This window comes from Phoxinus phoxinus (assembly GCF_949152265.1).
Source record: "Phoxinus phoxinus genome assembly, chromosome: 8".
Classification (NCBI taxonomy): Eukaryota; Metazoa; Chordata; class Actinopteri; order Cypriniformes; family Leuciscidae; genus Phoxinus; species Phoxinus phoxinus.
This window is the reverse complement of record NC_136883.1, coordinates 15,999,779-16,023,321: the sequence shown is the minus strand read 5'-3', so window position 1 is coordinate 16,023,321 and position 23,543 is coordinate 15,999,779. Positions and strand designations below refer to the sequence as shown.

Genomic DNA, 23,543 nt, shown 5'->3' with positions numbered 1-23,543 from the left:
ACCAGTGAGCCAACAAATCTGTTTTTAATCAGGTGGGTGGCAGCATAAGGTATATTTGACATATTTAATATGATAAAGTCAAGAGATTTGTGAGTGTCCACTGCAAAGACGCACGTGGGAGCAAATACCCCAACGGAATCTGACCCAATGCAGTGTAAAGGCATTACATGGGGAAAAATAACAGTGTTGCTTTCACTGGGCTGCTAATATTATGCATTACAGTCTCCCAGGGTTTGTTCGCCTGCCAAAGAAAATGTCAGAGAGGTTGTCTGTTTTTGAGGTCTGTTTTTGTTCCCCATTCAATGCTTTTCAACATAGAAACAGAGACCCTGAGAGAACAAAATACACAACAAATAAATTTTTACATTAATTTATTAATTTCTCTAAACATTTCTGATGCTTATTAAAAAAGTATCTAAATACAGGCATCTGAGGTATATTTGTCTGTGGAGTGGTTTACATGGATTTTAGTGATCAGTTTTTTATCAGAAAGGGGGGAGCAGTGTGCAGATTTAGAATGTCAAACAATACTTTGAAGAAAAAACATCTGGGAACAAATGGACAGAAAATAACCAAAATGTAAAGAATAATAAACATTAGGATATTGATGTTTTTGTTTACACAGCACAGAGGAACTTTCGGACAAAATTCCATCTCTGAGCTTCTTGTTTTTAAACCTTCAGTATCCCAGTGGCCACAAAAATGAATTTATCTTGTACAGCTGATGTAAAATACAGTTACTATATTTGATCACTAACAATATTACACATATAATCTTCTACATTTAAAAAAAATGAAAGAAATTTTCTTATGAGGATGTAATGGATATGTTGGGAACAGCATTTCAGAAGCAATTATATCAGATATATAGAATATTTTTAGATTAAAAAACAAAAGCTCGGAGTAAGGGTGTGTGTAAAAAATCTTTGGCATAAACGTACTGTGTGCATGGATTGGTCTCAGTATGACTAATTTAGCCTTCTACATCATAGGAAAATATTGATGGATGGTGAAAACAATAGAATTAAACACATTTTAAGGCTTTAATTCAATGACGCTTGACTGACTAGAGATTATTTGCCACGTGCACACCCATTCATAAAAACAAATGTCAAGGTCAGCACAATGAAAGAAGAAAAACAACACAAACACACATGAATCACATTCAAATAATGTAAGCAGACACCTTTGCATTGTAATGTTTATATCCGTCTTGTCATGTTTTGGATTTTCAGATCAAACATTCAGTGTCTGATTTACTGTAAATGTATTTCTATGGAAAATGTATTCATTGACACAAATTACAATTGAATCTACATATTTTAATTTACAAATGTGCTGTGTAATAATTAGATAATTTGCTATTCAAATAAAGGAATACAGAGTTTAACAATATTCTAATTCTCTGAAATATCCAATAAATCTCATTGTACTATACATAATATTCTTGGTATAATTGGGTAATTTTATCGTTTAACTTGCTGAATATACTCAGATTGACCAGTGGCAGTATAAGCAGTGGATGTGTACTAGTATTGCTACACATATGTATATACATCATGCTACTGTTATCTCCAATTCACAGTTTTACTTAATATTAAAGGCACACTATGTTATTTTTCGCCACTAGGTCGTTTATCGAAAACAAAGGCATAGCTTGATGACGCCTTGATTTCGCAGAATCATGGGAGTTGTTGTCCTCACCTCTACAGCTGATGGAGAATACGACAGGACTCAGGCAGAAATCATATTCATGGATGACTGGTAATGTATTAAAGATTTATTAACGTTAAACAAAAGCTGTTGGAGTGGAACAAGGCCGCTGGAGCGATTGCTAATGAGAGACAAGCAAGACACACAGCTCGAGAGCAGTGGAGCTTTTATTATGCTGCAGACGCCGCTTCCGCTTCTTCCGGTCATGCATATATGGGGTAATGCAGCGCTGTTTTATCATATTAGATACATTTGAGAGTGTTGAAAGTTGTTATAATTATACTCTGTGCGTTCGCTCTGTGGCAAACTATATGAGACACTTGTTGCACTCGCGGTAAATTTTAATTATAATTATTAGTTTCTGTCGATTTAATGTATCCAAACAGTTGCTCACTGGTCTAATAAAACAGCGTCTTTTGTGTTTCTATGGTTTCTACAAAATAACCCGGAAGGTAATGTGGGTATGATGTCATTGATAAGCGGCGCACAGACACAGTCTTGGTTAAAACTGCTTATTTCTCTCGATTTAAACAATCTTAGAAATATTTGGGATAATGCAAGTACACAAATCAACAAAATATATAACATTGTTCTAGTGGATATTTTTGGATATTTTGATCCAACAATCTTACATAGTATGCCCTTAACAATGTGATACTTTTTTTAAGTATTTATTTATAATCTTCGCTTTAGATTTGACAGTGTATTAAACAGTAAGAGCCATGGATTGAGTAATGATCTCACAAACTGTAATCAAATATTGGCTGTTGCTTGTAGGAGTGTACTGAGACAGCTCCCTCTCTCTCCGTATATAGCTCAAGTACACTGGTGGAGTTGAGCGTAGTGGCCATAGCTTACAGAATTGAGAACATTTCTCAGAATCTGCCATAGTGGTCTAAGAGTCAGCAGAGAGGTGAGAGGGTCTACGGACCACAGGCCCTCAATATAACCCTCATCTTCTGTTCCTCAGGTAATCACCACACCCGGCAAATCTTCTCAGGCACCATGTAGTCATTTTTCTGGCACTGGAAGGCTTTTGCAAACTCTGGGAAGTTCTGTAATGACCCAAGAACTCTGCACAAAAAGAAATGACAAAGTAGAGATTACCAGCACAATCTAACATGGCTGTAACAGTCTGAATGTATAAAGACAGAAATGCATCACTGTCAGTGAAAGAAAGTTAATGTACCTAAACTTCCCTGGACTGTGGACATCAGTTTTGATGGAGTTGACAGCATGCTCGGGTCTATGTGTTCCACACCAAACCTTGAATGAAAATACAAATATTCAAGAATCTTCATTGAGGCATTCATCTGACTGGTCCTATGCAGAAGTTCAATACATTCAATATTAGCATAATTTTTAAACAAAAATAAACATGTACATTAAAAGCAGATATGTGAAGCTTAAAAATGTATAATTCTTCTGCTAAACCGGTTATGTATTTGAAATGTCATTCAACTTTTAGTTGGCATTATAATTTATCATGGCAATGAAGTTGTACAATTGTAATGAACTTTGTAGAAAAATGACTTACTAATCATTTCTGTGTAATCACACATTTTGTCCACATCTTTGTGGTTAACAGAGTAATTTAACGTTTATGAACTAGCCCCATTAACTTGTAAGTCCCTCACTGGCTATACTTAAATGCACAACTTTTGTTTCGATCGGACTGAAATCATTCGAATTGATGAATCTGAATGTAGTGTTTACATGACCAAACAAGTGATCGGGTTGATGTGCACGTTTATATGTCACACAGACTTCAAATCGGAATCGATTTTTTTGACATGCGCCCACTGCACAAATATACAGTTCCCTACCAGTCGCTCACGTCGATGTAACGTCGAACAATGTAATTGGGATCACTTCAGGGAGCCCTATCATCTTCGAGCATCTCGTGTTTGGGCATTCAGTACGATGAGGCAGCTTTTGTGATAGCTCATGTTCCCATTGCGGGGAATATGACTATGGTAGCGTTGTCATCGAGACTCGCTTACCTCAAGGGAGGTGCAGTCCCCTCGCCTATGCCCCGATCTAGTGCTCCTACTTTGGCGCTAAGCCAGGGTGATCTGAGGATTACCGTGAGGGCTTCCCCGCCAAGGCAATGTCCGTGGGTCCCTCACGCCTCACAAATGCTGCTGCAGTTGAAGTCTCCAAAGGAGCCTGCTGATCCTTCTCATGGACGACCAGTCGTGTCCATTGGAGCACCACCTGATGACCAGATGTCGGTTGCAGCCTTAGAGGGGGAGCTACAGTCCTCTGGAGATGAGGATTCGGCTGCGTTACCCAAGTGTAGCGTTGCCCAAGTCCAATCCAGAATGGACAGCTATGCTTTTCCGGGCCGCCGAGAAGGTTGGGCTTGCGTGGAATCCTCCACCACGTCCCGAACCTTCTTGGTTCTCAGTGCGCCGCTCCGGTACCATTCTTTCCGGAAGTGCACGAGGAGCTCAATAGGACGAGGACGGTGCCATATAGTGCCAGAAGCCGTCCTACTAGCTCCTCCCTCCTCATCACCCTCGATGGTGGAGCAGCTAAGGGGTATGTGGATGTCCCACCAGTGGAGCGTGCCGTTGCGATGCAGCTGTGTCCAGCGTCTGCTTCTTCTTGGCGGGGTAATCCATGCCTCCCGTCCAAGGCATGTAAGTTTTCATCCGGTCTTACGGTGAAGGCTTACAGAGCCTGTGGACAGGCTACTTCCGCCCTCCATGCCATGGCGCTCCTGCAGATTCACCAGGCCCAGGCTCTCATGGACATGCACGAGGGTGGTTCTAACCCAGAGCTCCTCCGAAAGCTCCGTGCGGCAACTGACCTCAAAAGAAACTGCACGTTCCGTCGGTCAGGTGATGTCCACCTTGGTGGTCCAGGAGCGCTACCTTTAGCTCAACCTGGCGAATATAAGGGACACCAATAAATATCGGTTACTGGATGCCCCGATTTCCCAGGTTGGGTTATTCAGCGATACGGTCGAGAGCTTTGCCCAGCAGTTCACGGCCGCCCAGAAGCAGATGGAGGCCATCTGGCACATGTTGGTACGACGTTGGTCCCGCTTGCACGGTGTCTGGGAGCCTAGCTTGCGCTTCCCAGCCCGTCTCGCTGACTCATCCGTACTATCAGACTATCAGTACTATGCGATTCAGTTCGCCTGGCGTCCCCCAGCCTTCACCCCCCAAGCCGATATGAAGGCCGGCTTCTACAGCCCGTACTTCATTGTACCCAAGAAAGGCGGTGGGTTACGACCAATCCTGGACCTGCGTGTCCTGAACCGGTCGCTTCACAGGTTTCCGTTCAAGATACTTACGCAGAAACGCATTTTCAAGTGCATCCGTACCCAAGATTAGTTTGCAGCGATCGACATGAAGGATGTGTACTTTCATGAAGCCCACAGCGTTAATTGCCAGCCCGGGTTGAGAACCCACTCCACTAGGAGTGTCGTTTCTTACTGGGCGCGACAGATATCTGTAGAGCTGCGGGCTGGGCGACACCTAACACGTTCGCTAGGTTTTATTGTCTACGTGTTGAGCCGGTTTCTTCCTGTGTGCTCGCTTCAACCAGCCGGTAACACCGAAGTTCACGCTCTTCTGTCGGCTTGCTGCGATACGTGCGTATTTTGCTCCAGTCGAGTTCCACAATAAGGCGAACCCTGTAGAGTTCCTCCGCACCCCTTTGGCAGTCGGACGTTGCGGAGCATCCGACCCCAGGCCTAGTGCTCATATGCTTGTGTAACTTGTGCTAGGATGGGTTCCATATGTTGTGATCCCTGCGGCAATCCCATATGTGTATTCTTCCACGACCAGCTCCCTGCGGTGAGTCCGTGTCTTTTTCTTGGCAGAGTCCGCTCTGCAATCACTGCCGGTATAGTCTCCACCTTCTCAGGCTGGAGCCACCTCAGTAATATTCCATATGTCGTACTGCCCCTAACCGGCCATTACATATATGTATTCTCCACGTTACCTCCCTTCGGGCAGGATGTGGCTTCCGCAGCGTTTCTCCCCCCTGGAAAGGCACGCTTTCCCAGTGTTATCCAAGAGTTCCACTATGTGGGTTATAACGGAACAGCAATTGAACTCCCTCTACACAGGCCTTCTGCCCCAGTCAGTTGGCGCTGGATGTGGCAGCAACCGTGGCGTTTTCCATAGGGATCCCAATTACGTTGTCACGTCGACTGATAGGGAACGTCTTGATTACTAATGTAACCCTCGTTCCCTGAAGGTGGAAATGGGAGACGTTATGTCCCGTCGCCTCTGTTGCTGACTATCGCTGTAACAGCCGTCACGATCTTTGCTCCTTAGCGAAAAACAAAGAGTGGGTGCGCCCGCTTCCTGTTTATACCCGCACTGCAGGGTAACGTGATTCACGCACACCAACGTCTATTGACTCGTTCTGTAGATACTCGAAGTTGATAGGACTTCCTGAATTTATACCAATTACGTCGTCACATCGACGTAACGTCTCCCGATCCCTCCTTCAGGGAACGAGGGTTACATTAGTAACCAAAACATTTCCCGCTGTTTACGCATAATAACCATTCTCCTACATTGGTTATTTATTTGTTTTAAACAGCATACTTAATATTTAAGTCGAGCTCAATCGGATCGATTAAGGTGTTTACATTACAGTCCAATTGAGCCGTCAATCCGATTACTAATGGATTATTTGGTTGCATGTAAACGTAGCCACTGTAAGCCAAATTTTTTAAGGAGGGAAAAGTAGGGATAAATGTGGTCATCAAAACAATGTCACAAAGTGGTGTCAACTGATCTTAACTTGTGCTGAACATGTAACATTCCTTTATGTTCTTGGTTATAAGAACATAAAGAGTTTCACCTGTGCAAAGTTAAGGAAAAAGAGTTGCTCATGATTGAGATCAATTCCAGGCAGAGGAGCTTCTTTTCCATGTTTTTTCACATAGTTCTGGTAAGCCTGAAAAAGTGATAACAGTGATACTGATAAATCTTGGGAAGCAATTACTGGAAACATACTCGTTTCTCTCTCAGATTTCTAAATAATAATTAACATCAGAAATGCAGTTTCATCTCACAGTCAAATGCTTTCTGAAGATAATGTGAATCACATGTGACCTGTGAATCAGTGACAGATTTGTGATTGCATCTTATATACCATAGACCATTTTTGATGCTTCAGTAAGACCTAGTATTAAATACACTGAACTGTAGTCCATGCGCCTTTTCTCCCCCTTCGGCTTCTCTAAGAGTCTAAACTATTAGATTCCCTCTGTCATCACAGTCTGACTGAAATCCATCCACAGCGGAACAAACTGAGAATCTATCATCATGCATATGAGAATCTATCATCATGTTTTTATTAACCTTTTTAACCTTGAATTGTGCAAGTGAGAAAGTGTATTAAACTAAATATATTCTTCTGGAAGTAAAAAGGGATGTCAAAAGAGCTGCAGTAAAGGCCAAGATGCCCTGTCCTTACTTGATAAGACTGGCGAATGCCCCCGTTGTCAGCAATGTTCTCCCCAAGGGTATTATTCCCATTTAGCTGTTCACACAAAGGATAGAAGAGAGAGAAAAGAAGAAAGGGGATGGAAAAATCAAACCGTAATTTAGATGTCCTTCTACATCTCTAGAAAATTGCAGCTTATTCTCTTTTTTTTGCAGCAAAATTGCAGCAGTTCCAGGAAAACTATTTGTGTACAATAAAGGTCCAAATTGCTGTTGTCAGAAATTCACAGACAGTTATGAATAACCCATGATAGAGGCTTTAAAGTCTTATTTACCACATATGGTAAACAGCTTAGCACAGCAGGGTAGATAGAACTGTCGTATTTTGGTAATATTTGGTAATATTTGTTGGACAGGACATTACATTATTTGTCATGTCAGCTTAAATAATTCCCCCTCATCTTGCTACATAACCTCAAATTTATATATATATATACAAAATAAAGACTTGGAATTTAAACATGATGATGGTCTGATTAGACAGTTATTGACTATGTGAATTGGTGTGAATCAGTGTGAAGACATTTGATGGAATACATTTTGTCCGTTCGCTAAATCCCAAGAGTAGCTTCCATACTGGTCAACAATGCATTTGGAAAGCTCATGGAATTTCTGAGTCGAAGATGGAGTCCACCAGTCTTTGAGGTCACCATCTTTATCAAAATTACGCCCTGAACAAGAAAGGAAATGCATGGAGATTAAACTTACAACAGCGTTAAATGAAGAATCATTAAGGGAAATATGTTTCTAGTCTGATACCATTGTCATCAAAGCCATGAGTGACCTCATGTCCAATGACCATCCCGATGCCTCCATAGTTCAGAGACCATGGCTGACCTTTACCAAAGAATGGTGGTTGAAGAATACCTGCAGGAAATACTGAGAGAAAGCAGATAATTTCAATGTATTAATAATTAATTAATTGATCAGACATACCTGACTTGTTTTGTTCAATTACTGCTACATTTTGTAAAAGTGTTACAAGTACCTATTTGGTTTCTGCTAGATGAGTAGAATGCATTGACCACAGCAGCTCCTGTTATCCATCTTGAATTAAAGATGCATATCAATTTAATATTTAATGAGAGATATTTATTCGTTAGGGTTTTATAGCAGTTACTAAACTCAAAAAATTCGAAAGATTACTAAACTCGAAAAATGACAGCTATTTTAGAGCTATTTTGGGGGGACATTATGGAAAGAGGCCTTACTCTTCTTTGTTCACTTTGACTCTCAGTTTCTTCAGGCGTTTCTTCTGACCAAACTCCAAGTTCTTCAGGATGTTCTCGAAGTATTCTTCTGCATTATAGCTTAACTAATAAAAAATTAAGGTTTGCACAACAGATAACATGCGGACAACAGCACGGTCTTAAAGGAATAGTTCACTTTAAAATAAAAATTCTGTCATCATATACTCACCCTTAAGTTGTTTCAAACCTGTATGAATTTCTTTCCTCTGCTGAACATAAAGGAAGATATTTAGAAGAATGTCAGTAACCAGATTTCTGGGTCCCATTGACTTCCATAGTAGGAAAAAAATATTCTATGGAAGTCAATGGGACCCAGAAACTGTCTGGTTACTGACATTCTTCTAAATATCTTCCTTTGTGTTCAGCAGAAGAAAGAAATTCATACAGGTTTGAAACAACATGAGGGTGAGTATATGATGACAGAATTTTCATTTTAAAGTGAACTATTCCTTTAAATGGTTTAAATATGGGTTGTATAAACCTACTCCTGGAGGCCAACTGCCCAGCAGAGTGTATCTCCAACTTGCCTCAAACCACCAGTCAGGAAGTTTCTAGTATGCCTAGAAAGACCTTAATTAGCTGGTTCAGGTGTTTAATTGGGGTTGGAACTAAACTCTACAAGACAATGGCCCTTCAGGTGCAGGATTTGACACCCCTGCTTTAAATTAAAATAATCTTTTTGAACATCTAACTCGTTAAGGCGGGCATACACTGTGTGATTTTCGTCCAATTTTGAGCCGAATTCTGACTCGTGCGACTCTTTTGGGGGCTAGGCGATTTTTACCTTTGTCGTGCGTCATTTGACGTGCAGTGTTCATGCAGTGTACATGAGGAAACGAGAGGCGATTAACCTCTCCCGACTAGCAATCGGATGGTCGGATGAATTTCGGATGAAAACCGATTGCTCCTAAACTTTTTTTTCCTCACTGTGCCTGCGCGAAAACAGAAGTTAAACCATTTCATCTGCAGCAAGAAAGAAAACGAAAAGAGGGAGATCTTTAAAGCTGCCGTCGGCAACATTTTTTTTATCAAATTCAGTGAAATTGACACTATAATCCGACAGAACAACATAAATAAGGTGGTTTTAGAAAAAACCCCGAGCTTCTAACTCCACCTGGAGCGTGTTATTTTGTTTAGCAAAAATCCACCGCTCCCGGATCATCGGGTCTAAACAGTGAGATCTGACTGTCAATCACAGGTCGTGCACAAATCACAGATCCCCCTCCCTCGCGCAGACGTTACAATATCACATGCACACAACACGCCTGAAGTTCGCCTGAAGATTGTACGAAGCGTGATGGCAGAGAGAAAATCTAATAACAAGCTTCCAATTCCTCGGTTATTGCTATCTATGGATAGATTAGCCAGGGCAGCCTACCTCCGAGTCTATGGTGTTGATCGATGCTGAAGACGGACGCGTTCACAGAAAATCAGGTACACACGCACTGACGATGGGCGGGCGCTCGTTGGTAGTGGGGGAGGGGCATGAGAGTTGTAAACATTCAAAATTTTGTCTAAGTCCACTCAATCTGCCAGACTTGCCGACGGCAGCTTTAAGATCTGTAGCTCAAACTAACTACAAATTACTGTTGCTTACCTCCAGTTCGTGTTGCAAAATGGATTAACCATATACGGTCTTCCATGCCACCTGCGATGTATTTACACCGTGCCTCTTTTATTAATTTGTTAAACAATGTTTTTGAAATAAACCTGTTTTTAATTTTCATTATGACTAATTATTGCAGTGTTCAGACATATTATAGATCATTTTAATTATATGCCTACAATTCATTGTAATTGACCTAATTGTTTTAGATTTTAGATAATTTTCAATGAGGAGGAGTAAGCTTCTATGTACGTAATCTTTTATTATCCATACAGCGCATTGGTTGTGGTGATGCGCTATGAAATTATTGCGTGGCAAATTAATTATAATAGCCTATCAATTTAATAATAAAAGTAGCCTAGGCCTTCCCTAATAATAATAATAATAATACAATAATACTAATAATAATTGAATACATAAATTGTAAATGCTAAATCATCTTGATATTGATAGCTGATGCTTGTTTTGACAATATCTATGGATACATGATATCTTCTATTGGCGCAACCCGGCACGGGGGTTTATTGCGCATATTTCACACGTATAGTGTGAGCAGCTCGACGTTCGGACCGTATAGTGTGAGCACATAAATCCTGAGCTTTGGCTTTACATCTCATGCAATCTACTCGTTCAGTGCGAGTAGGTAACCTTGCTGAAATCACACAGACATCGCACAGATATTAGGCTGCATAGATTAGGTCAGCGGAACCGGTAACACTTCCTATAACACCTGATGTACTCGCTACATCATAAAAAAAATGGTATCTACCCTCATTTTAGTCTTTCTGTTTATTCTGAGGTTAACTACAATCAGCCGGACCCGGGCCATATCCAGATCAGATGGTGGACCTGCAGCTAGACACGACCACAATGCATCCATGAAGTGTCGGCAGAGGTTGTCAACTAGACTCCCCCCTGTCGACGCCTCATCGACACGACAGCCTTCTGCTCTGATCCTCAACAAACTCGTCTGCATACGCGCGTGATGACTCCGATTCAACCAGATGGAGCGGGATAATATTCTGAATGTTCCAATCCAATATGTCTTCTGACCTGTAATGCTGCCTGAATCATAATCATACACTTTTCGTTCATTTGTTGGCCACAGGAGAACTGACTGAGCCTGGTTTCTCCCAATTTTTTTTTCTCCATTCTATCACCTGATGGAGTTTTGGTTCCTTGCCACTGTCGCCTTTTTCGCATTTGTCGCCATTGGCTTTGGGCTTGCTTAGTTGGGGACATTTAATTTAAGATTCAACAATATTATTGATCTGCCTGCATTAACACCATTATAAAAAACTGAACTGAGCTGGACGATGACATCACAGTTTTCTCCAGAGCTATATATATAAATTAACTAAACTAATAACTTATCTTTGTTTGTTTTTTTGTGTGTTTTTACAACAAAATAAAACCACTGAACTAACTTAAGCTGGACTGTGGACGCTATTTTATTATGGAAACATAATGCTTTGTTGCATTATTTTCCTGTTATCTCTGTAAAGTTGCTTTGAAACAATCTGTATTGTAAAAAGCGCTATATAAATAAAGGTGACTTGACAGTGTATTCCCGCCTTTAGTCTACTCTTTATCTTGTAGCCACTCACATCTTGGTACTCCTGGTCCAGGTATGTGTTGTTCATGATATTTTCTGAGAAACCAATTCTTTCTCTGATTGCTCGGGCCTGCAGTAAGGAAGAGTAAAGAAGCAGCCTTTTTTTAAAGTAGCTAATACATTTAATGGATCTGGGCTAATCTTTTTATTTCTTTAAAGACCAAATTTTCTATGGAACGAGCTTTCAAAGTTACCTTTTGCCATGTCTTAGTATAATTTCAAGTCTTTGTTGTTTATTGATCAGCAGTGATTATATAGTATCATTAAGCTTAAACTGAAAATAAGCCTCACCTTCTCCTCTGCAGATTTCTTAGTTTCACCATCCATCCAGGCTAGATCATACAAATTGCTCACAAATACCTCTCTGATGTTAGTGATCATCTCATCCATCTGAGAAAATCACAGAGAAGGACATAATGAGACACCATTTCTCCACAGAAATTCCATAAACACTTTGGTTGGGTATTGTTTAGTAGGTTGTGCTCATACGATTTTAAGATAGAAGTAATAAATGTGGGCAATTTATACTGCATTGCATTTGTACGTCCCAAGGATCAACAGGTACTATTTAGTAAGTCTAGTAGAAAGGAGCAACAAGATATCTATTATACAATAATAAATAGCAGGTTAAACCACTTTTTGTAGGCTTTTCAATTCAAAGAAAATCCAAGCTTTCGTGTGGTTCTGACAGGTAGCTAGTATGCAGGCCAAGATCCACAATGAGTGTTGTGGAGTGGAGTTTAGTGGAAAATCTAATCTGTGAGGAGGAAAGCAAATGTATCCTAACATTTCTCAAAAAAAGTTGAGTTTTCTTTATCACCTATTTAAAGCCAATGACCTGTGCGTAAACAGCAAAACGGTCCATCTATTCTGTATATGTTTGACAATAATACAAGAAATGGAAAACGAATCAGCTATCTGTAACCAATTTTCACACTCTACATGATGGATTTATTTTAACTTGAACTTACAAGACATCTCGTTCTCTCATTTATAAAACTGGCAGACTAAGAGACCACTGACCACTGACTGAATGCTGTTCCCATTACTTCTAGATAGACTCCTGGACAGATAGACAGTGCTGTATCAGGCTAATTATTGGCATATACTTCATGTGTGTATCTGTAACGTTATCCTGGTGACCTCAAAACCACTGGCACAACATGGATGTAAAGAGTGATTTGTGGGAGTGTAGCGGTCCCTTGATCAGGCACACACACCCACAAGTCCACATACTAATGCTTGCTGTTATGCATGTGCTTATGCAGAAGAGTACGGTCATAAAACCAAATGCTGCTGATGTGCCAAAAACACAAACGTCATCAAGCAAGCTGATATTCATCAAATTACACAGCACATCCTGTACATGAAATGATTGTACACATGAGATTGTTACATTTACAAATAAGACATCATACAACATCCCTTAGGCTATGTCTACATTAAGTTTTTGTTTCAAAATGGTCTCGGCCCACACTAGCGTTTTCCAAAAGTTTCTCATCCACACTGAAATGTTGGAAAATGCTAAATACACCTTACAGCGCCTGTGTAGACCCTCATAAAAGCTCACCGGGATGATACAAGCATAAAGTTATCACGCAATTCTTCTGACAGGATCATTTTATTTAGCAAAATGTCTCACCATTATATGTTTGGTCTAAAACGCATTGTTTTGCCGCAGGACAAGAAATGCAAGTTAATTTTTTGTCATCTTTGCAGGACTGTGATATGGAGACTGTGCAAAGTAACATAATTTAGCAACTGTGTGAAAGTAAAATGCACATACAGACACAATACCAGTATAAACATGAATATCTATGGGGTCAATATGCATCACATGACAAAACTTACGTCATCGTTTCCAAATACCTCCGTTTTCACAGTGCACACTACAACACGAAAATGCCGTTTTTAAATGTATCCACTTTGAAGAGTGTTTTCAAAAAGCTTTGTTTTCGTTGCTAAAAACGCCATCTCAGTGAAGCCAAAGGTCAAAGGCCAAAACAGAGAGAAAAAGATGAGTTTTCAAATGAAAACGTGGACGAGGCTAAAGAGGAAATAATCGGTTACACTATTTTGATGGTCCGCTTTAGACATTTGGTAACACTTTATATTAAGTGCCTTTAACTACTACTGTATGTGGTGACATAAAAAAATAAGTACAATGTACTTATTGTGTTGATGTTGTATTGTAAAAAACACTTGCTGCTACTGAGGTGGGATACAGGTAAGGTTTGGGACAGGTTTAGTGGTATGAGTAGGTTTAAGGCTGAGATATAAGGGAAGGGAAATGTCAACAGTATAATTAAAGCTGTATTTACAGAAATTATTTACAGATGTAATTGCATGGAGTAGTAATAATAATAATAATATACAGTAAGTATAATGTAAAACATGTATGTACATAATGTGCATTGTATCAAATGATTAATTTAAAGGTGACCTATTATGCCCAGTTTCACACGATTTAATATAATATCTGGGCCCGTATGTATAAAACTTTTCAGAAATGCTCTTATGAATAGTCTTATGCTTTGTCTTAAGTGTCAAAAAATACTTAGTAAAGAGTAGGACTTTTCTAAGAGTATGAGACTTTTATAAAGCACCTAAAAGCAACTTTCAGTAAATTATAAGACTGATTCTTAAGTGCTGACTGAAGTGGGACTTAAGTGCTGCAAACTAAGGACTACAATGATGTCAACCCAAAATGGCCGCCCTCAACCTCTGAATCAGCCAATAGTGAGCCTGCAATGGTGAGATCACAGCAGCATGACACCAATCATTTAAGACACTGAAGGAAAATTGTCAGATTCACCCTTTCAAATAGTATTAAAAATGTGTTAAAGATTTTGTAAGCGTATTGTAGTTGTGCCTGGAGTCAATTGTTTATTTGTGATAACACAATGAAACACTCCAAATTGTATGTACAGACATAATTTTTAGCCAGGCTGTCATACAAAGAAATTATTAACACGTGAAAAAACAAGAGAGGACAATGAAATATTAATAAATGACTGTTTATGTTGCAGACAATGTATGATTTTTAGTTTTTCTAAAACCTGTAGCTAGTTTGCCCCTTTTTTGTGACTTAATATTCAACAATAATATTGATCTGCCTGCATTCAGTTCAGTTCATCTTTATTCATTTCCCAAAGGCAATTTGGTTGCAGCAAACAAGCATACACATAAAACACCTAAAACAATTTCACAAACACATAGAACTCGGGGAAAAAAGGTACCCAATAAATACATTTACCTTGAGTTTAAAAACTTTACAGCTGAGGGGACAAATTAATTTTTAAATCGATTTGTTTTACTAAGGGGAGTTCTATACCGGCACCCGGAATGAAGAAGATGGAACAACTCATAATACAAGGCAGGGGTCACCAAACTAAGGCCCGCGGGCCGACTCAGGCCCGCCACCCCCCTTTGACTGGCCCCCCAGCCCCTCTGCCCCCCACTACTTGAACCGGCCCTATGAGGCAATCCCCAAAAGTCGTCATGGTACGGGCGTCACAGTTTGGTGCATACATTTACACTGAGAATACACGGTATAAAATAAATAAAACTTGCGTGCAATTTAATTAATGTAATGCGGAACTAGCTACTGTTAGATACGCGGATTCTTAGGGACACCTAATCTGTAGCTCCGCCTTAGCTCTGAAGCTCTGAAGCAGGCTGCGGTGTAAAGATTGCAATGCTGGAATATGTTGAGAGAGAGGTGTGGGCGCGATCGAAAAGTCGTAAAGTGTTTACTTATATTTGTGTGTGTGTGTGTGTGTGTGTGTGTGTGTGTGTGTGTGTGTGTGTGTGTGTGTGTGTGTGTGTGTGTGGCGCGGCCACGATCGAACAGTGGAAACATAAAAACATACTCCGTCATTTAGTTTATGCAGGACATCATTCAAACTGCAAAGTGTTTAAGTTACTGTTAATTACATTTTTAAGGAAAACAAATATATTAATCTGAAATGTAGCAGATTAATTTTCAATTAATTCAGGTACAATTACCAAACATATCAAGGTATTTTTATTAATTGAATTAATGAACTAATTATATAAAACTATTGTCAGTGAGTGCACTACAAATAAACTGGTTCTATGCCTTTACTTTATTAATAAAACTTATTTTAAAAAAAGTACAAGGCTTAAGACGTTTATTTTTCTTTTGGTGGTCCAGCCTGAGACATGCACAAGCCTTCTGCATTTTTTGTTTTGCTTTTCCCTTTATTGTAACCAACCGTGATGTCTGAACCGAGGTATGAACCGAACCGTGACTTCTGTGTACCGTTCCACCCCTAAAAGAGAGTGCAGAGTTTTCAAAGAACAGTGGACCAACGATTATTTGTGAAGAATAACTTTAAATAAAACAAAGTGTGAAGACTCGATTACAACTTTTGCAAACCACTAGTAAAGATAAACAAATATGTACCATGAATCAAGTGTTGATATAGTAGTGTGGATATAGTAGTGGGGATGGCTGTGCCAGGCTAGTAATCTCTACTACACAATGAGGCCTGCTGGTGGTCATTTTGGTCTGGGTTATACAATTCTATGTTATATAGCTGACCCGGCCCCGGCCCCCCATCACAGTCAGGAACGATAATGTGGCCCCCAGAGAAAAAAGTTTGGTGACCCCTGATACAAGGGGTGGGAATCTTCTAACAAAATGTTCTGGGCTTTACCCAAAGCCTGTCTATGGTATAACTGAGCCATGGTCATCTGCTTCCTCCCTGTTATTTTATTTCCCTGTTTTACCATCATCTCAATCCGATTTTTATTTTTCACATTCAGAGAATTAAACCAGCACAACAATGAAAAGGATAAAAACGACTCGATATAGGATCTATAGAATATGCACATCAATGTTTTATCCACATTAAATGACCTTAGTTTACGCAAGCAATACAACCTTTGCTGCCCCTTCTTACACAAAGCATCAGTATTTGCGGAAAAGGTCAATTTACAATCTAATCAACACTCTGGATACCTGTTCCATTAATACTTATTTGCTTATCGTGAGTTGATTTTCCCCTCACTCTAAAATCAATAGTCATCTCTTTAGTTTTCAGAACATTAAGTTTTTAAAAAGCATTCTGACACCAAACAGTAAAATCCTCAACCACAGGACCATGCATAGGATCCTCCTCACTCAATAAGCTAACAATTACAGAGTCATCAGCTAATTTTATTTTGTGCCTATTACTAAAACTACTCTTACAATCATTAGTATATATAATAAGGGAGAAAGGACACATCCTTGAGGTGACCCAGTAGATGACACCAGCCATTTAGAAAAACAATCATTTACTTTGACTCTCTGTGTTCTCTGCACAAGGAAATCTAAAATCCAGCCTACCAAATAAAAGTCCAACCCAAATTCTTTAATCAGTTTATCCACTAAAATATGTGGCTGAATGGTGTTGAAGGCGGATGAAAAATCAATAAAAAGTAATTTAACAAAAGTTTTCGGCTTCTCTAAATACTGAAATACTAAATGTAAGAGAGTTGAAACTGCATCCTCTACGCCTCGTTTATTCCTATACGCAAATTGAAGAGGGTCTAGAGAGCTCTCAGTTCTTTGCATAATTTCTCTCTTCACTAATTTTTCTAAGCATTTCATCACTAAGGATGTGAGCGCCACAGCTCTAAAATCATCTAATATCTGTGCATTCTGTTTTTTTGGCAAAGGAATCACAATAGACTGCTTCCACCGTGCAGGTACTTTTTGTAGTTGTAGGGACCAAGCAAAGATTTCATAAAATATTGGTCCTAACTGCTCAGCACATTCCTTAAGTAAACGACCCCCAATATTATCAGGCCCCGGTGCCTTCCTGATTCTACATTGTTTAAAAGCTGTTATCACATCCCCTACATCAAAAGGGACACAAACATTCTCTCCGTTTATCCTACACTTATTTTTCAAATCCTCAATTTCCGATTTAAAATCATATGTATCAAATCTCATATCAAAATTATTAAAATCCTGCGATAACACTGCATCTGAACTGAATCCGTTGAAACTAATTCTATTATTTATTTTCCTACTATCCTGGCCTGTAATTAAATGCATCCCTTCCCAAGCAGAACTACAAATTTCATCTGTTACTTGATCAATGTCCGAACCAGAGACCATAAAAACAGTCCAATCTGTACACTCCAGACACCCTTTTAAACATAACGTAGCATCTTCAGACCAGTCTTTCGTGCCTTTTCGTGCCTTAATTACCTGTGCCTTTTCACGTTTCAGAACTGTTTTGTATATAGGGACGAGTAAAACCATATTATGATCTGATGTTCCCCCAAAGGTGGTTTACAAAATGACTTGTAAGCTCCTTTAATCAATCCATAACACAAATCCAGAATTGAATCCTTACGTGTTGGACAAGTCACATACTGATTAAAATGGCAGAGTGATTTCTTCAAAGTACACTTATTAAAATCTCCCAGAATAAAACAGGGTGCGTCCGGAGATGCATTGACACCATTATGTGAGAACTGAACTGAGCTGGACGATGACATCACTGTTTTCACCAGAGTGGCTGTAGATAAATGAACTAAATAGATAACTAATGATTTTTTAGCTTAAAGGAGAACTCCGGTCAATTTTAACATTGAGCTCAATTTTTAGTAAATTTGGAGTGCTGTCAATACAGAGAACAACGACAAAAATCAGTGTTGCCTACACTGTGTTACCCTATTTTTAAAATGTGCACCCTATTGACTTCAATGGGGCAAGTTTTAAACCTGCTTTTATCCTCTTAACATATTTGATGTGTCATTACAAGTGCCCAGCCATGTTGAGTGATTCCTTAAGAGTGAACACGAGTGAATCTGACTGCAGTAGATGTGAAAGATATGAATAAAAATGATGTTATATTAGCCAGCGCAAATACCTGTATTTAGTTCCTGTTTTCGGTGGAAGTCCAAAGTAGTCGATTGTCGAGTTCACGCGCATAGGTTTAGTTACTATGATCACGCGCGTGAACTCGACAATCGACTACTTTGGACTTCCACCGAAAACAGGAACTAAATACAGGTATTTGCGCTGGCTGATATAACATCATTTTTATTCATATTTTTCACATCTACTGCAGTCAGATTCACTCGTGTTCACTCTTAAGGAATCACTCAACATGGCTGGGCACTTGTATGACACATCAAATATGTTAAGAGGATAAAAGCAGGTTTAAAACTTGCCCCATTCAAGTCAATAGGGTGCAAATTTTAAAAATAGGATAACACAGTGTAGGCAACACCGATTTTTGTCGTTGTTCTCTGTATTGACAGCACTCCAAATTTACTAAAAATTGAGCTCAATGTTAAAATTGACCGGAGTTCTCCTTTAAGCTTTAGCTTAAGTTCTGCCAGGAAGACTAAATTGTCCCGTCACTTATTACCTTCTAGTATAAACACTTATACTTGTAGTATAAAAGATCGGTACTTGCACCTGTCTGAGTTCACAGATGCTGATGCCTACATTACCCTCCATCCTCCCCACCATCACCAGGATGGTCCCTCCCCATACCTCCCCGGGGGTCCTTCATCTCTCCATACCTCTTACCTCCCGGGGGTCATCTGTCCATACCTCATACCTCCCCAGGGGTCCTTCATCTGTCCATACCTCATACCTCCCGGGGGTCGGCTGCACCCCTGCCTTCGTCTTCAGGCAGGAAATGCAAATTCCGTACCCTCAAATTGCGAGCTACGGACAGGGCCTACGGCAAAAAACGTTATAACGCAATACTTGCTTGCTGGGCTGTTAATAAATGTATACTTTGTGACGTCATTTTGCCTCTCGAGTCTTTCTGGTAGAAATGAATCAACACTGAACTTACTTAAGCAGGACAATGACACTATTTTCTAGTGAGCTGCTGTACAGTTAAGACTAACTTTGTTGCATTATTTTCCTGTAATCTCTGTAAAGCTGCTTTAAAACAATTTGTATTGTAAAAAGCACTTGACTTGAAATCATTTTTGTCAAAGTTTAGTGTTTTGTTCTTCCCTCATTTTAAAACATTTAAAAAATATAAATATACAAATATTTTCCTCATAATTTGATGGTTTAAGCAAACTTGTAGGGTCATTAAAAAAAATAAAAAAACATCAAATTTTTCCACCACTGTATATTTGGTGTGGTCAGTGTCACAATAGTGCTATTCAAGAGCCTTCTAACTGTGGACTGAAGGGCTCGAGTCATCACCGGTGCACTGCTGCATTTTTCCAGTCGCCAAAAATATAATTATTACTTTAATTTCATTGCTATAAAATGTCTTAAAGGTAAGTTACAAAAATAATACCTTGGTGATTAAACTTTTTTATTGTTTGATCAACTCATTTAACTACAATACATCATATTTTCGTTGAAAAGTGCATGGCCACGTCCTCTCTGCTGAGGTTAGTAGAATAAGTTGACATACAGTAGGTGCAAAGTTACTTATAGTCAGTAGAATGTCTGTTGGGGGACTAATTCTTTAAGAGTTAGTTGACATGTAGTTGCAAAGTTATTTATAGTTAATAGAATGTCAAGAGTGGACTATTGAAATAAAGTGTTAGCAAATAATCAATAAAATCTAAAGAACACTAATCTGCCTGGTTTTTTTTTTGTAAATGATGAGAATTCTTCAAATAAAGTGTTTCTTTAAAGGAAGGGTAGGCAATTCCGGAGAGGCTAGAAATAACAAAGTAGTTTTGAAAGCATAAGATCCCACCCTCCCTTCAGAGTGAACTCCAAAGCCACGCCTCATTCAAAACACAGCAAGAGCAGAGGCTACAAACCGTCACGAGAGACAGCGTTAAATAACTAATGTCTAAAAGCACATAACATTACAATAATAATAAACGTAAACAACTTACAGAGCTCTACTTGTACTACCTGACTGCTGCAGGTCATTTCGGCGTTGATAGTGTTGACATAGAAATGCATAAGTCTGAGGATTTGAATAGCTCCGGGTAGAACGTCACGAGTTGCCATCTTGTAATTACGGTTACGACATAAGGAAAAGCTCGTTATTTTGTTAAGGAGGAACTGTAAAAGGCGGCTGCTGTTTGTTGAAGAAGTCAGTGAAGAGCATATGAGAGACATATGATGTGTAGGGAAAAAAGTAAATATCACTTGTGATCAGAATAAAGATATTGGTCGTCATTTCCAGTCAAATAGTAATTGTCAATTAATGCAACTCATTTAACTACAATATATCATATTTTCATTGAAAAGTGCATGGCCACATCCTCTCTGCTGCCATCTTGTTACTCCTAACTAGGTTAGGAAACCTCTCCAGCTCTCTTAAATAATTTAGGAGCTGAGACCAAGTCTTAACACTTAGGAAGCTTTATGAATCACACTTATTCTTAAGTTTAGGAATAAGAGTAAAATTATGTCATTCTTAGAATTTTGACAAACTTGAGACTAAAATTTTATTCTGAGTGGCTTTATACATTCGGCCCCTGGTGTCCTCAGAATGTGTCTGTAAAGTTTCAGCTCAAAATACCACCGAGATTTTTTATTATAGCTTGTCAAATCTGCCCCTTTTTGGGTGTGAGAGAAAAATCTCCATTTGTGTTTTTTCTTTCCTTTAAAGGGGGGGTAAAATACTTAGTTTCAGTCAATCTCATGTTAATATTGAGTACCTATAGAGTAATAGTGCGTCCTTCATATCTCCAAAAAGTCTTTAGTTTCATCATATTTATAAAATAAAAATACAGCTTTCCGATTCTATCCGGAAAAAGCCGAGGTCATTGATTCTGGGCGTGGGCGGAGCTATAGAGTCAAGCGGGAGCGCGTGATACCGTTGTACTTACATGAATGGGGTGTTTTATCACTGGGACCACGCCAGGTTTTAATTGCAACCGGTTTGCAAATCCTTGTTAATAAAACATTCGTCACTGAAATGACCAGAACACAAAACCGCACTTGCCACACTCCTTTGCTGTCCCGGAAATACAAACTGCATCCACTGTTCCAGTAACACTGGGTTCTTTGGGAAGCTGAACAAGGTAAACTTTCCCTCACATCCCAAAACACACTTTTTTGGAGACATTCTTGACATCAACCATTCCTATTTAGCGCTGATGATGATGATTTCCGGTAGTAGCGCGCGTAGATATACGCTTGGGTCTTTCCATAGACAGTATATAAGAGGGTCTTTCTCTCCTCTGGTCGACGTGTGCGTGCGCTTTTCCGAGAGCAATGCTCATATAAGGAGTTCCACTCTGGTCTACGTCATTAGATCTACGATAGAAAAAAAACAGCCGAAACGTGTTGCAACCCGGAAGTATGATTTTCAGCACAGAAATTCTCTGTTATTCGTTCAAAATAACTTTTCAAACTTTGGCCATTATTAGCATGAGAATCCATCTCTTTAACACTGTAAACAACTCTGAATACATGAAACACGATTGTACCCCCCCTTTAAATGCGTTCAGACGACGGCCGATCCTTTATATGTGCTTCGGATACTATGGGAACAACATAATAGCCTAATTTCTCTCAGGAAAAATGTCAATAATACCTACTTACACGTTTGAACCGGAGTCAGACACAAATGGAGTCCAGGGTTACAAATGTATTAAATGTTTAATTTAGGTTCCAATACCTTAAATAAACTGAGAAAGTTTAGTAGACTGATTTTAGCATTTGAGGTATAAATGATGATTATTGAGTTTCCAGCAGGAGATTCCTGCCAGACCTGTAAATGAGTCAGAGACTCACCTTTTGTCTTTAATGGCTCTTGGAGCCCGAGCCCCAGCCCCAGTCATTGAATAGTTCGACTGATTGGATTAGCCTCTAAGCATTTGAATAGTTATGCTGATGAGATTAGAGCCGCGGAAAGTTTGGTAACGAGCTAACGGCTACTTCATTTACATGCTTTGTTCAGAGTCTTCTCCTTGTAAATGTAAATCCCTCCCCCTTGGAATGGATATAAACTACAATGTATACTGTTTGCGTTTTTTTTTTTTAGACTGTTGGACGACCTGCAGCTACGCACAGAGAGTTCTCAATAAAATAATAACTTATGCTTGAAAGATATCCCAACGTCTCCTGGTCTGCTTTGACGAAGGAAAACGTTTCCTACAGGAGAAACTCAGGATGAGGCTGCAACTTGTTAGATTTGGACATTTCAGAATGGTTAGCGGATACATTTATGTAGTTGTTGTGGAGTTACATTGATTAATCTCATCGACTAACCTGTACTGTCATGTTAACTGTATTAGGATGCACACAGAGCCAGAAAATATATGCTGCATGGAGATAGAGCAGGTATCGTTTTGTTTACGGTTATAATGTCGGACTGCTGCTTCTCACTCAGGGTGGGATCTAGTGCAGATCGTCACCAGTTGTGGGCAGGGTTTCCCTACTCTTACGTAGGAGTAGGGGGAAATTTGAAACCGCTTGTTGTGAGAGATTGATAAAAATATATGGGGATTATAAAAAAAAGTATTTGGTGGGTTTTTACCATTATAGGCTGGTTGTTTACACACACTGTGGACACACATTTGTGTTCAAACACCTTATAAAAGTGAATTTTTCTTAAAGGGATAATTCACTTTGAAATTAAATTTTGGTATGTTTTAGCTTACCTCAAGGGCATCCAAGATGTAGGTGTCTTTGTTTCCGCAGTAGTTTCAATTTTTATATTTTTAGGTCAAACTGTTCTTGTCTGTCAGTCATATCATGCAGGTCTATAGTTACTGTCTCAACGAGCATGCACAGAGTCCAAATTAAAACAATTCCCCATCGTCCAAATTAAACAATTCCCCATCATAAGTACACATTTATGGCCTAAGACACGAAACGAGCGGTTTGTGTGAGAAAACGAACAGTATTTATATTGTTTTTTACCTCTTGTAACACAGCCACGTCCAAGTGATCTGAGGGCGCGAGC

General features: G+C 39.4%; 1 protein-coding gene across 1 annotated transcript in view; it reads right to left on the bottom strand.

Moving 5' to 3' along the window:
- Positions 1 to 355: 355 nt before the first annotated feature.
- The window catches only part of LOC307003452 (neprilysin-like), a 51,881-nt gene continuing 28,693 nt past the window's right edge, over positions 356 to 23,543 (bottom strand). The window contains exons 10-19 of the mRNA XM_079621854.1: positions 11,953 to 12,051; positions 11,654 to 11,731; positions 8,402 to 8,505; positions 8,179 to 8,237; positions 7,950 to 8,069; positions 7,728 to 7,861; positions 7,162 to 7,227; positions 6,544 to 6,639; positions 2,903 to 2,979; positions 356 to 2,787 (exon numbers count right to left, since the gene is read on the bottom strand). Of these exons, the coding sequence (XP_079477980.1) occupies positions 2,688 to 2,787; positions 2,903 to 2,979; positions 6,544 to 6,639; positions 7,162 to 7,227; positions 7,728 to 7,861; positions 7,950 to 8,069; positions 8,179 to 8,237; positions 8,402 to 8,505; positions 11,654 to 11,731; positions 11,953 to 12,051 (933 nt within the window). The 3' untranslated portion in view covers positions 356 to 2,687. The remainder of the gene's footprint in view (positions 2,788 to 2,902; positions 2,980 to 6,543; positions 6,640 to 7,161; positions 7,228 to 7,727; positions 7,862 to 7,949; positions 8,070 to 8,178; positions 8,238 to 8,401; positions 8,506 to 11,653; positions 11,732 to 11,952; positions 12,052 to 23,543) is intronic.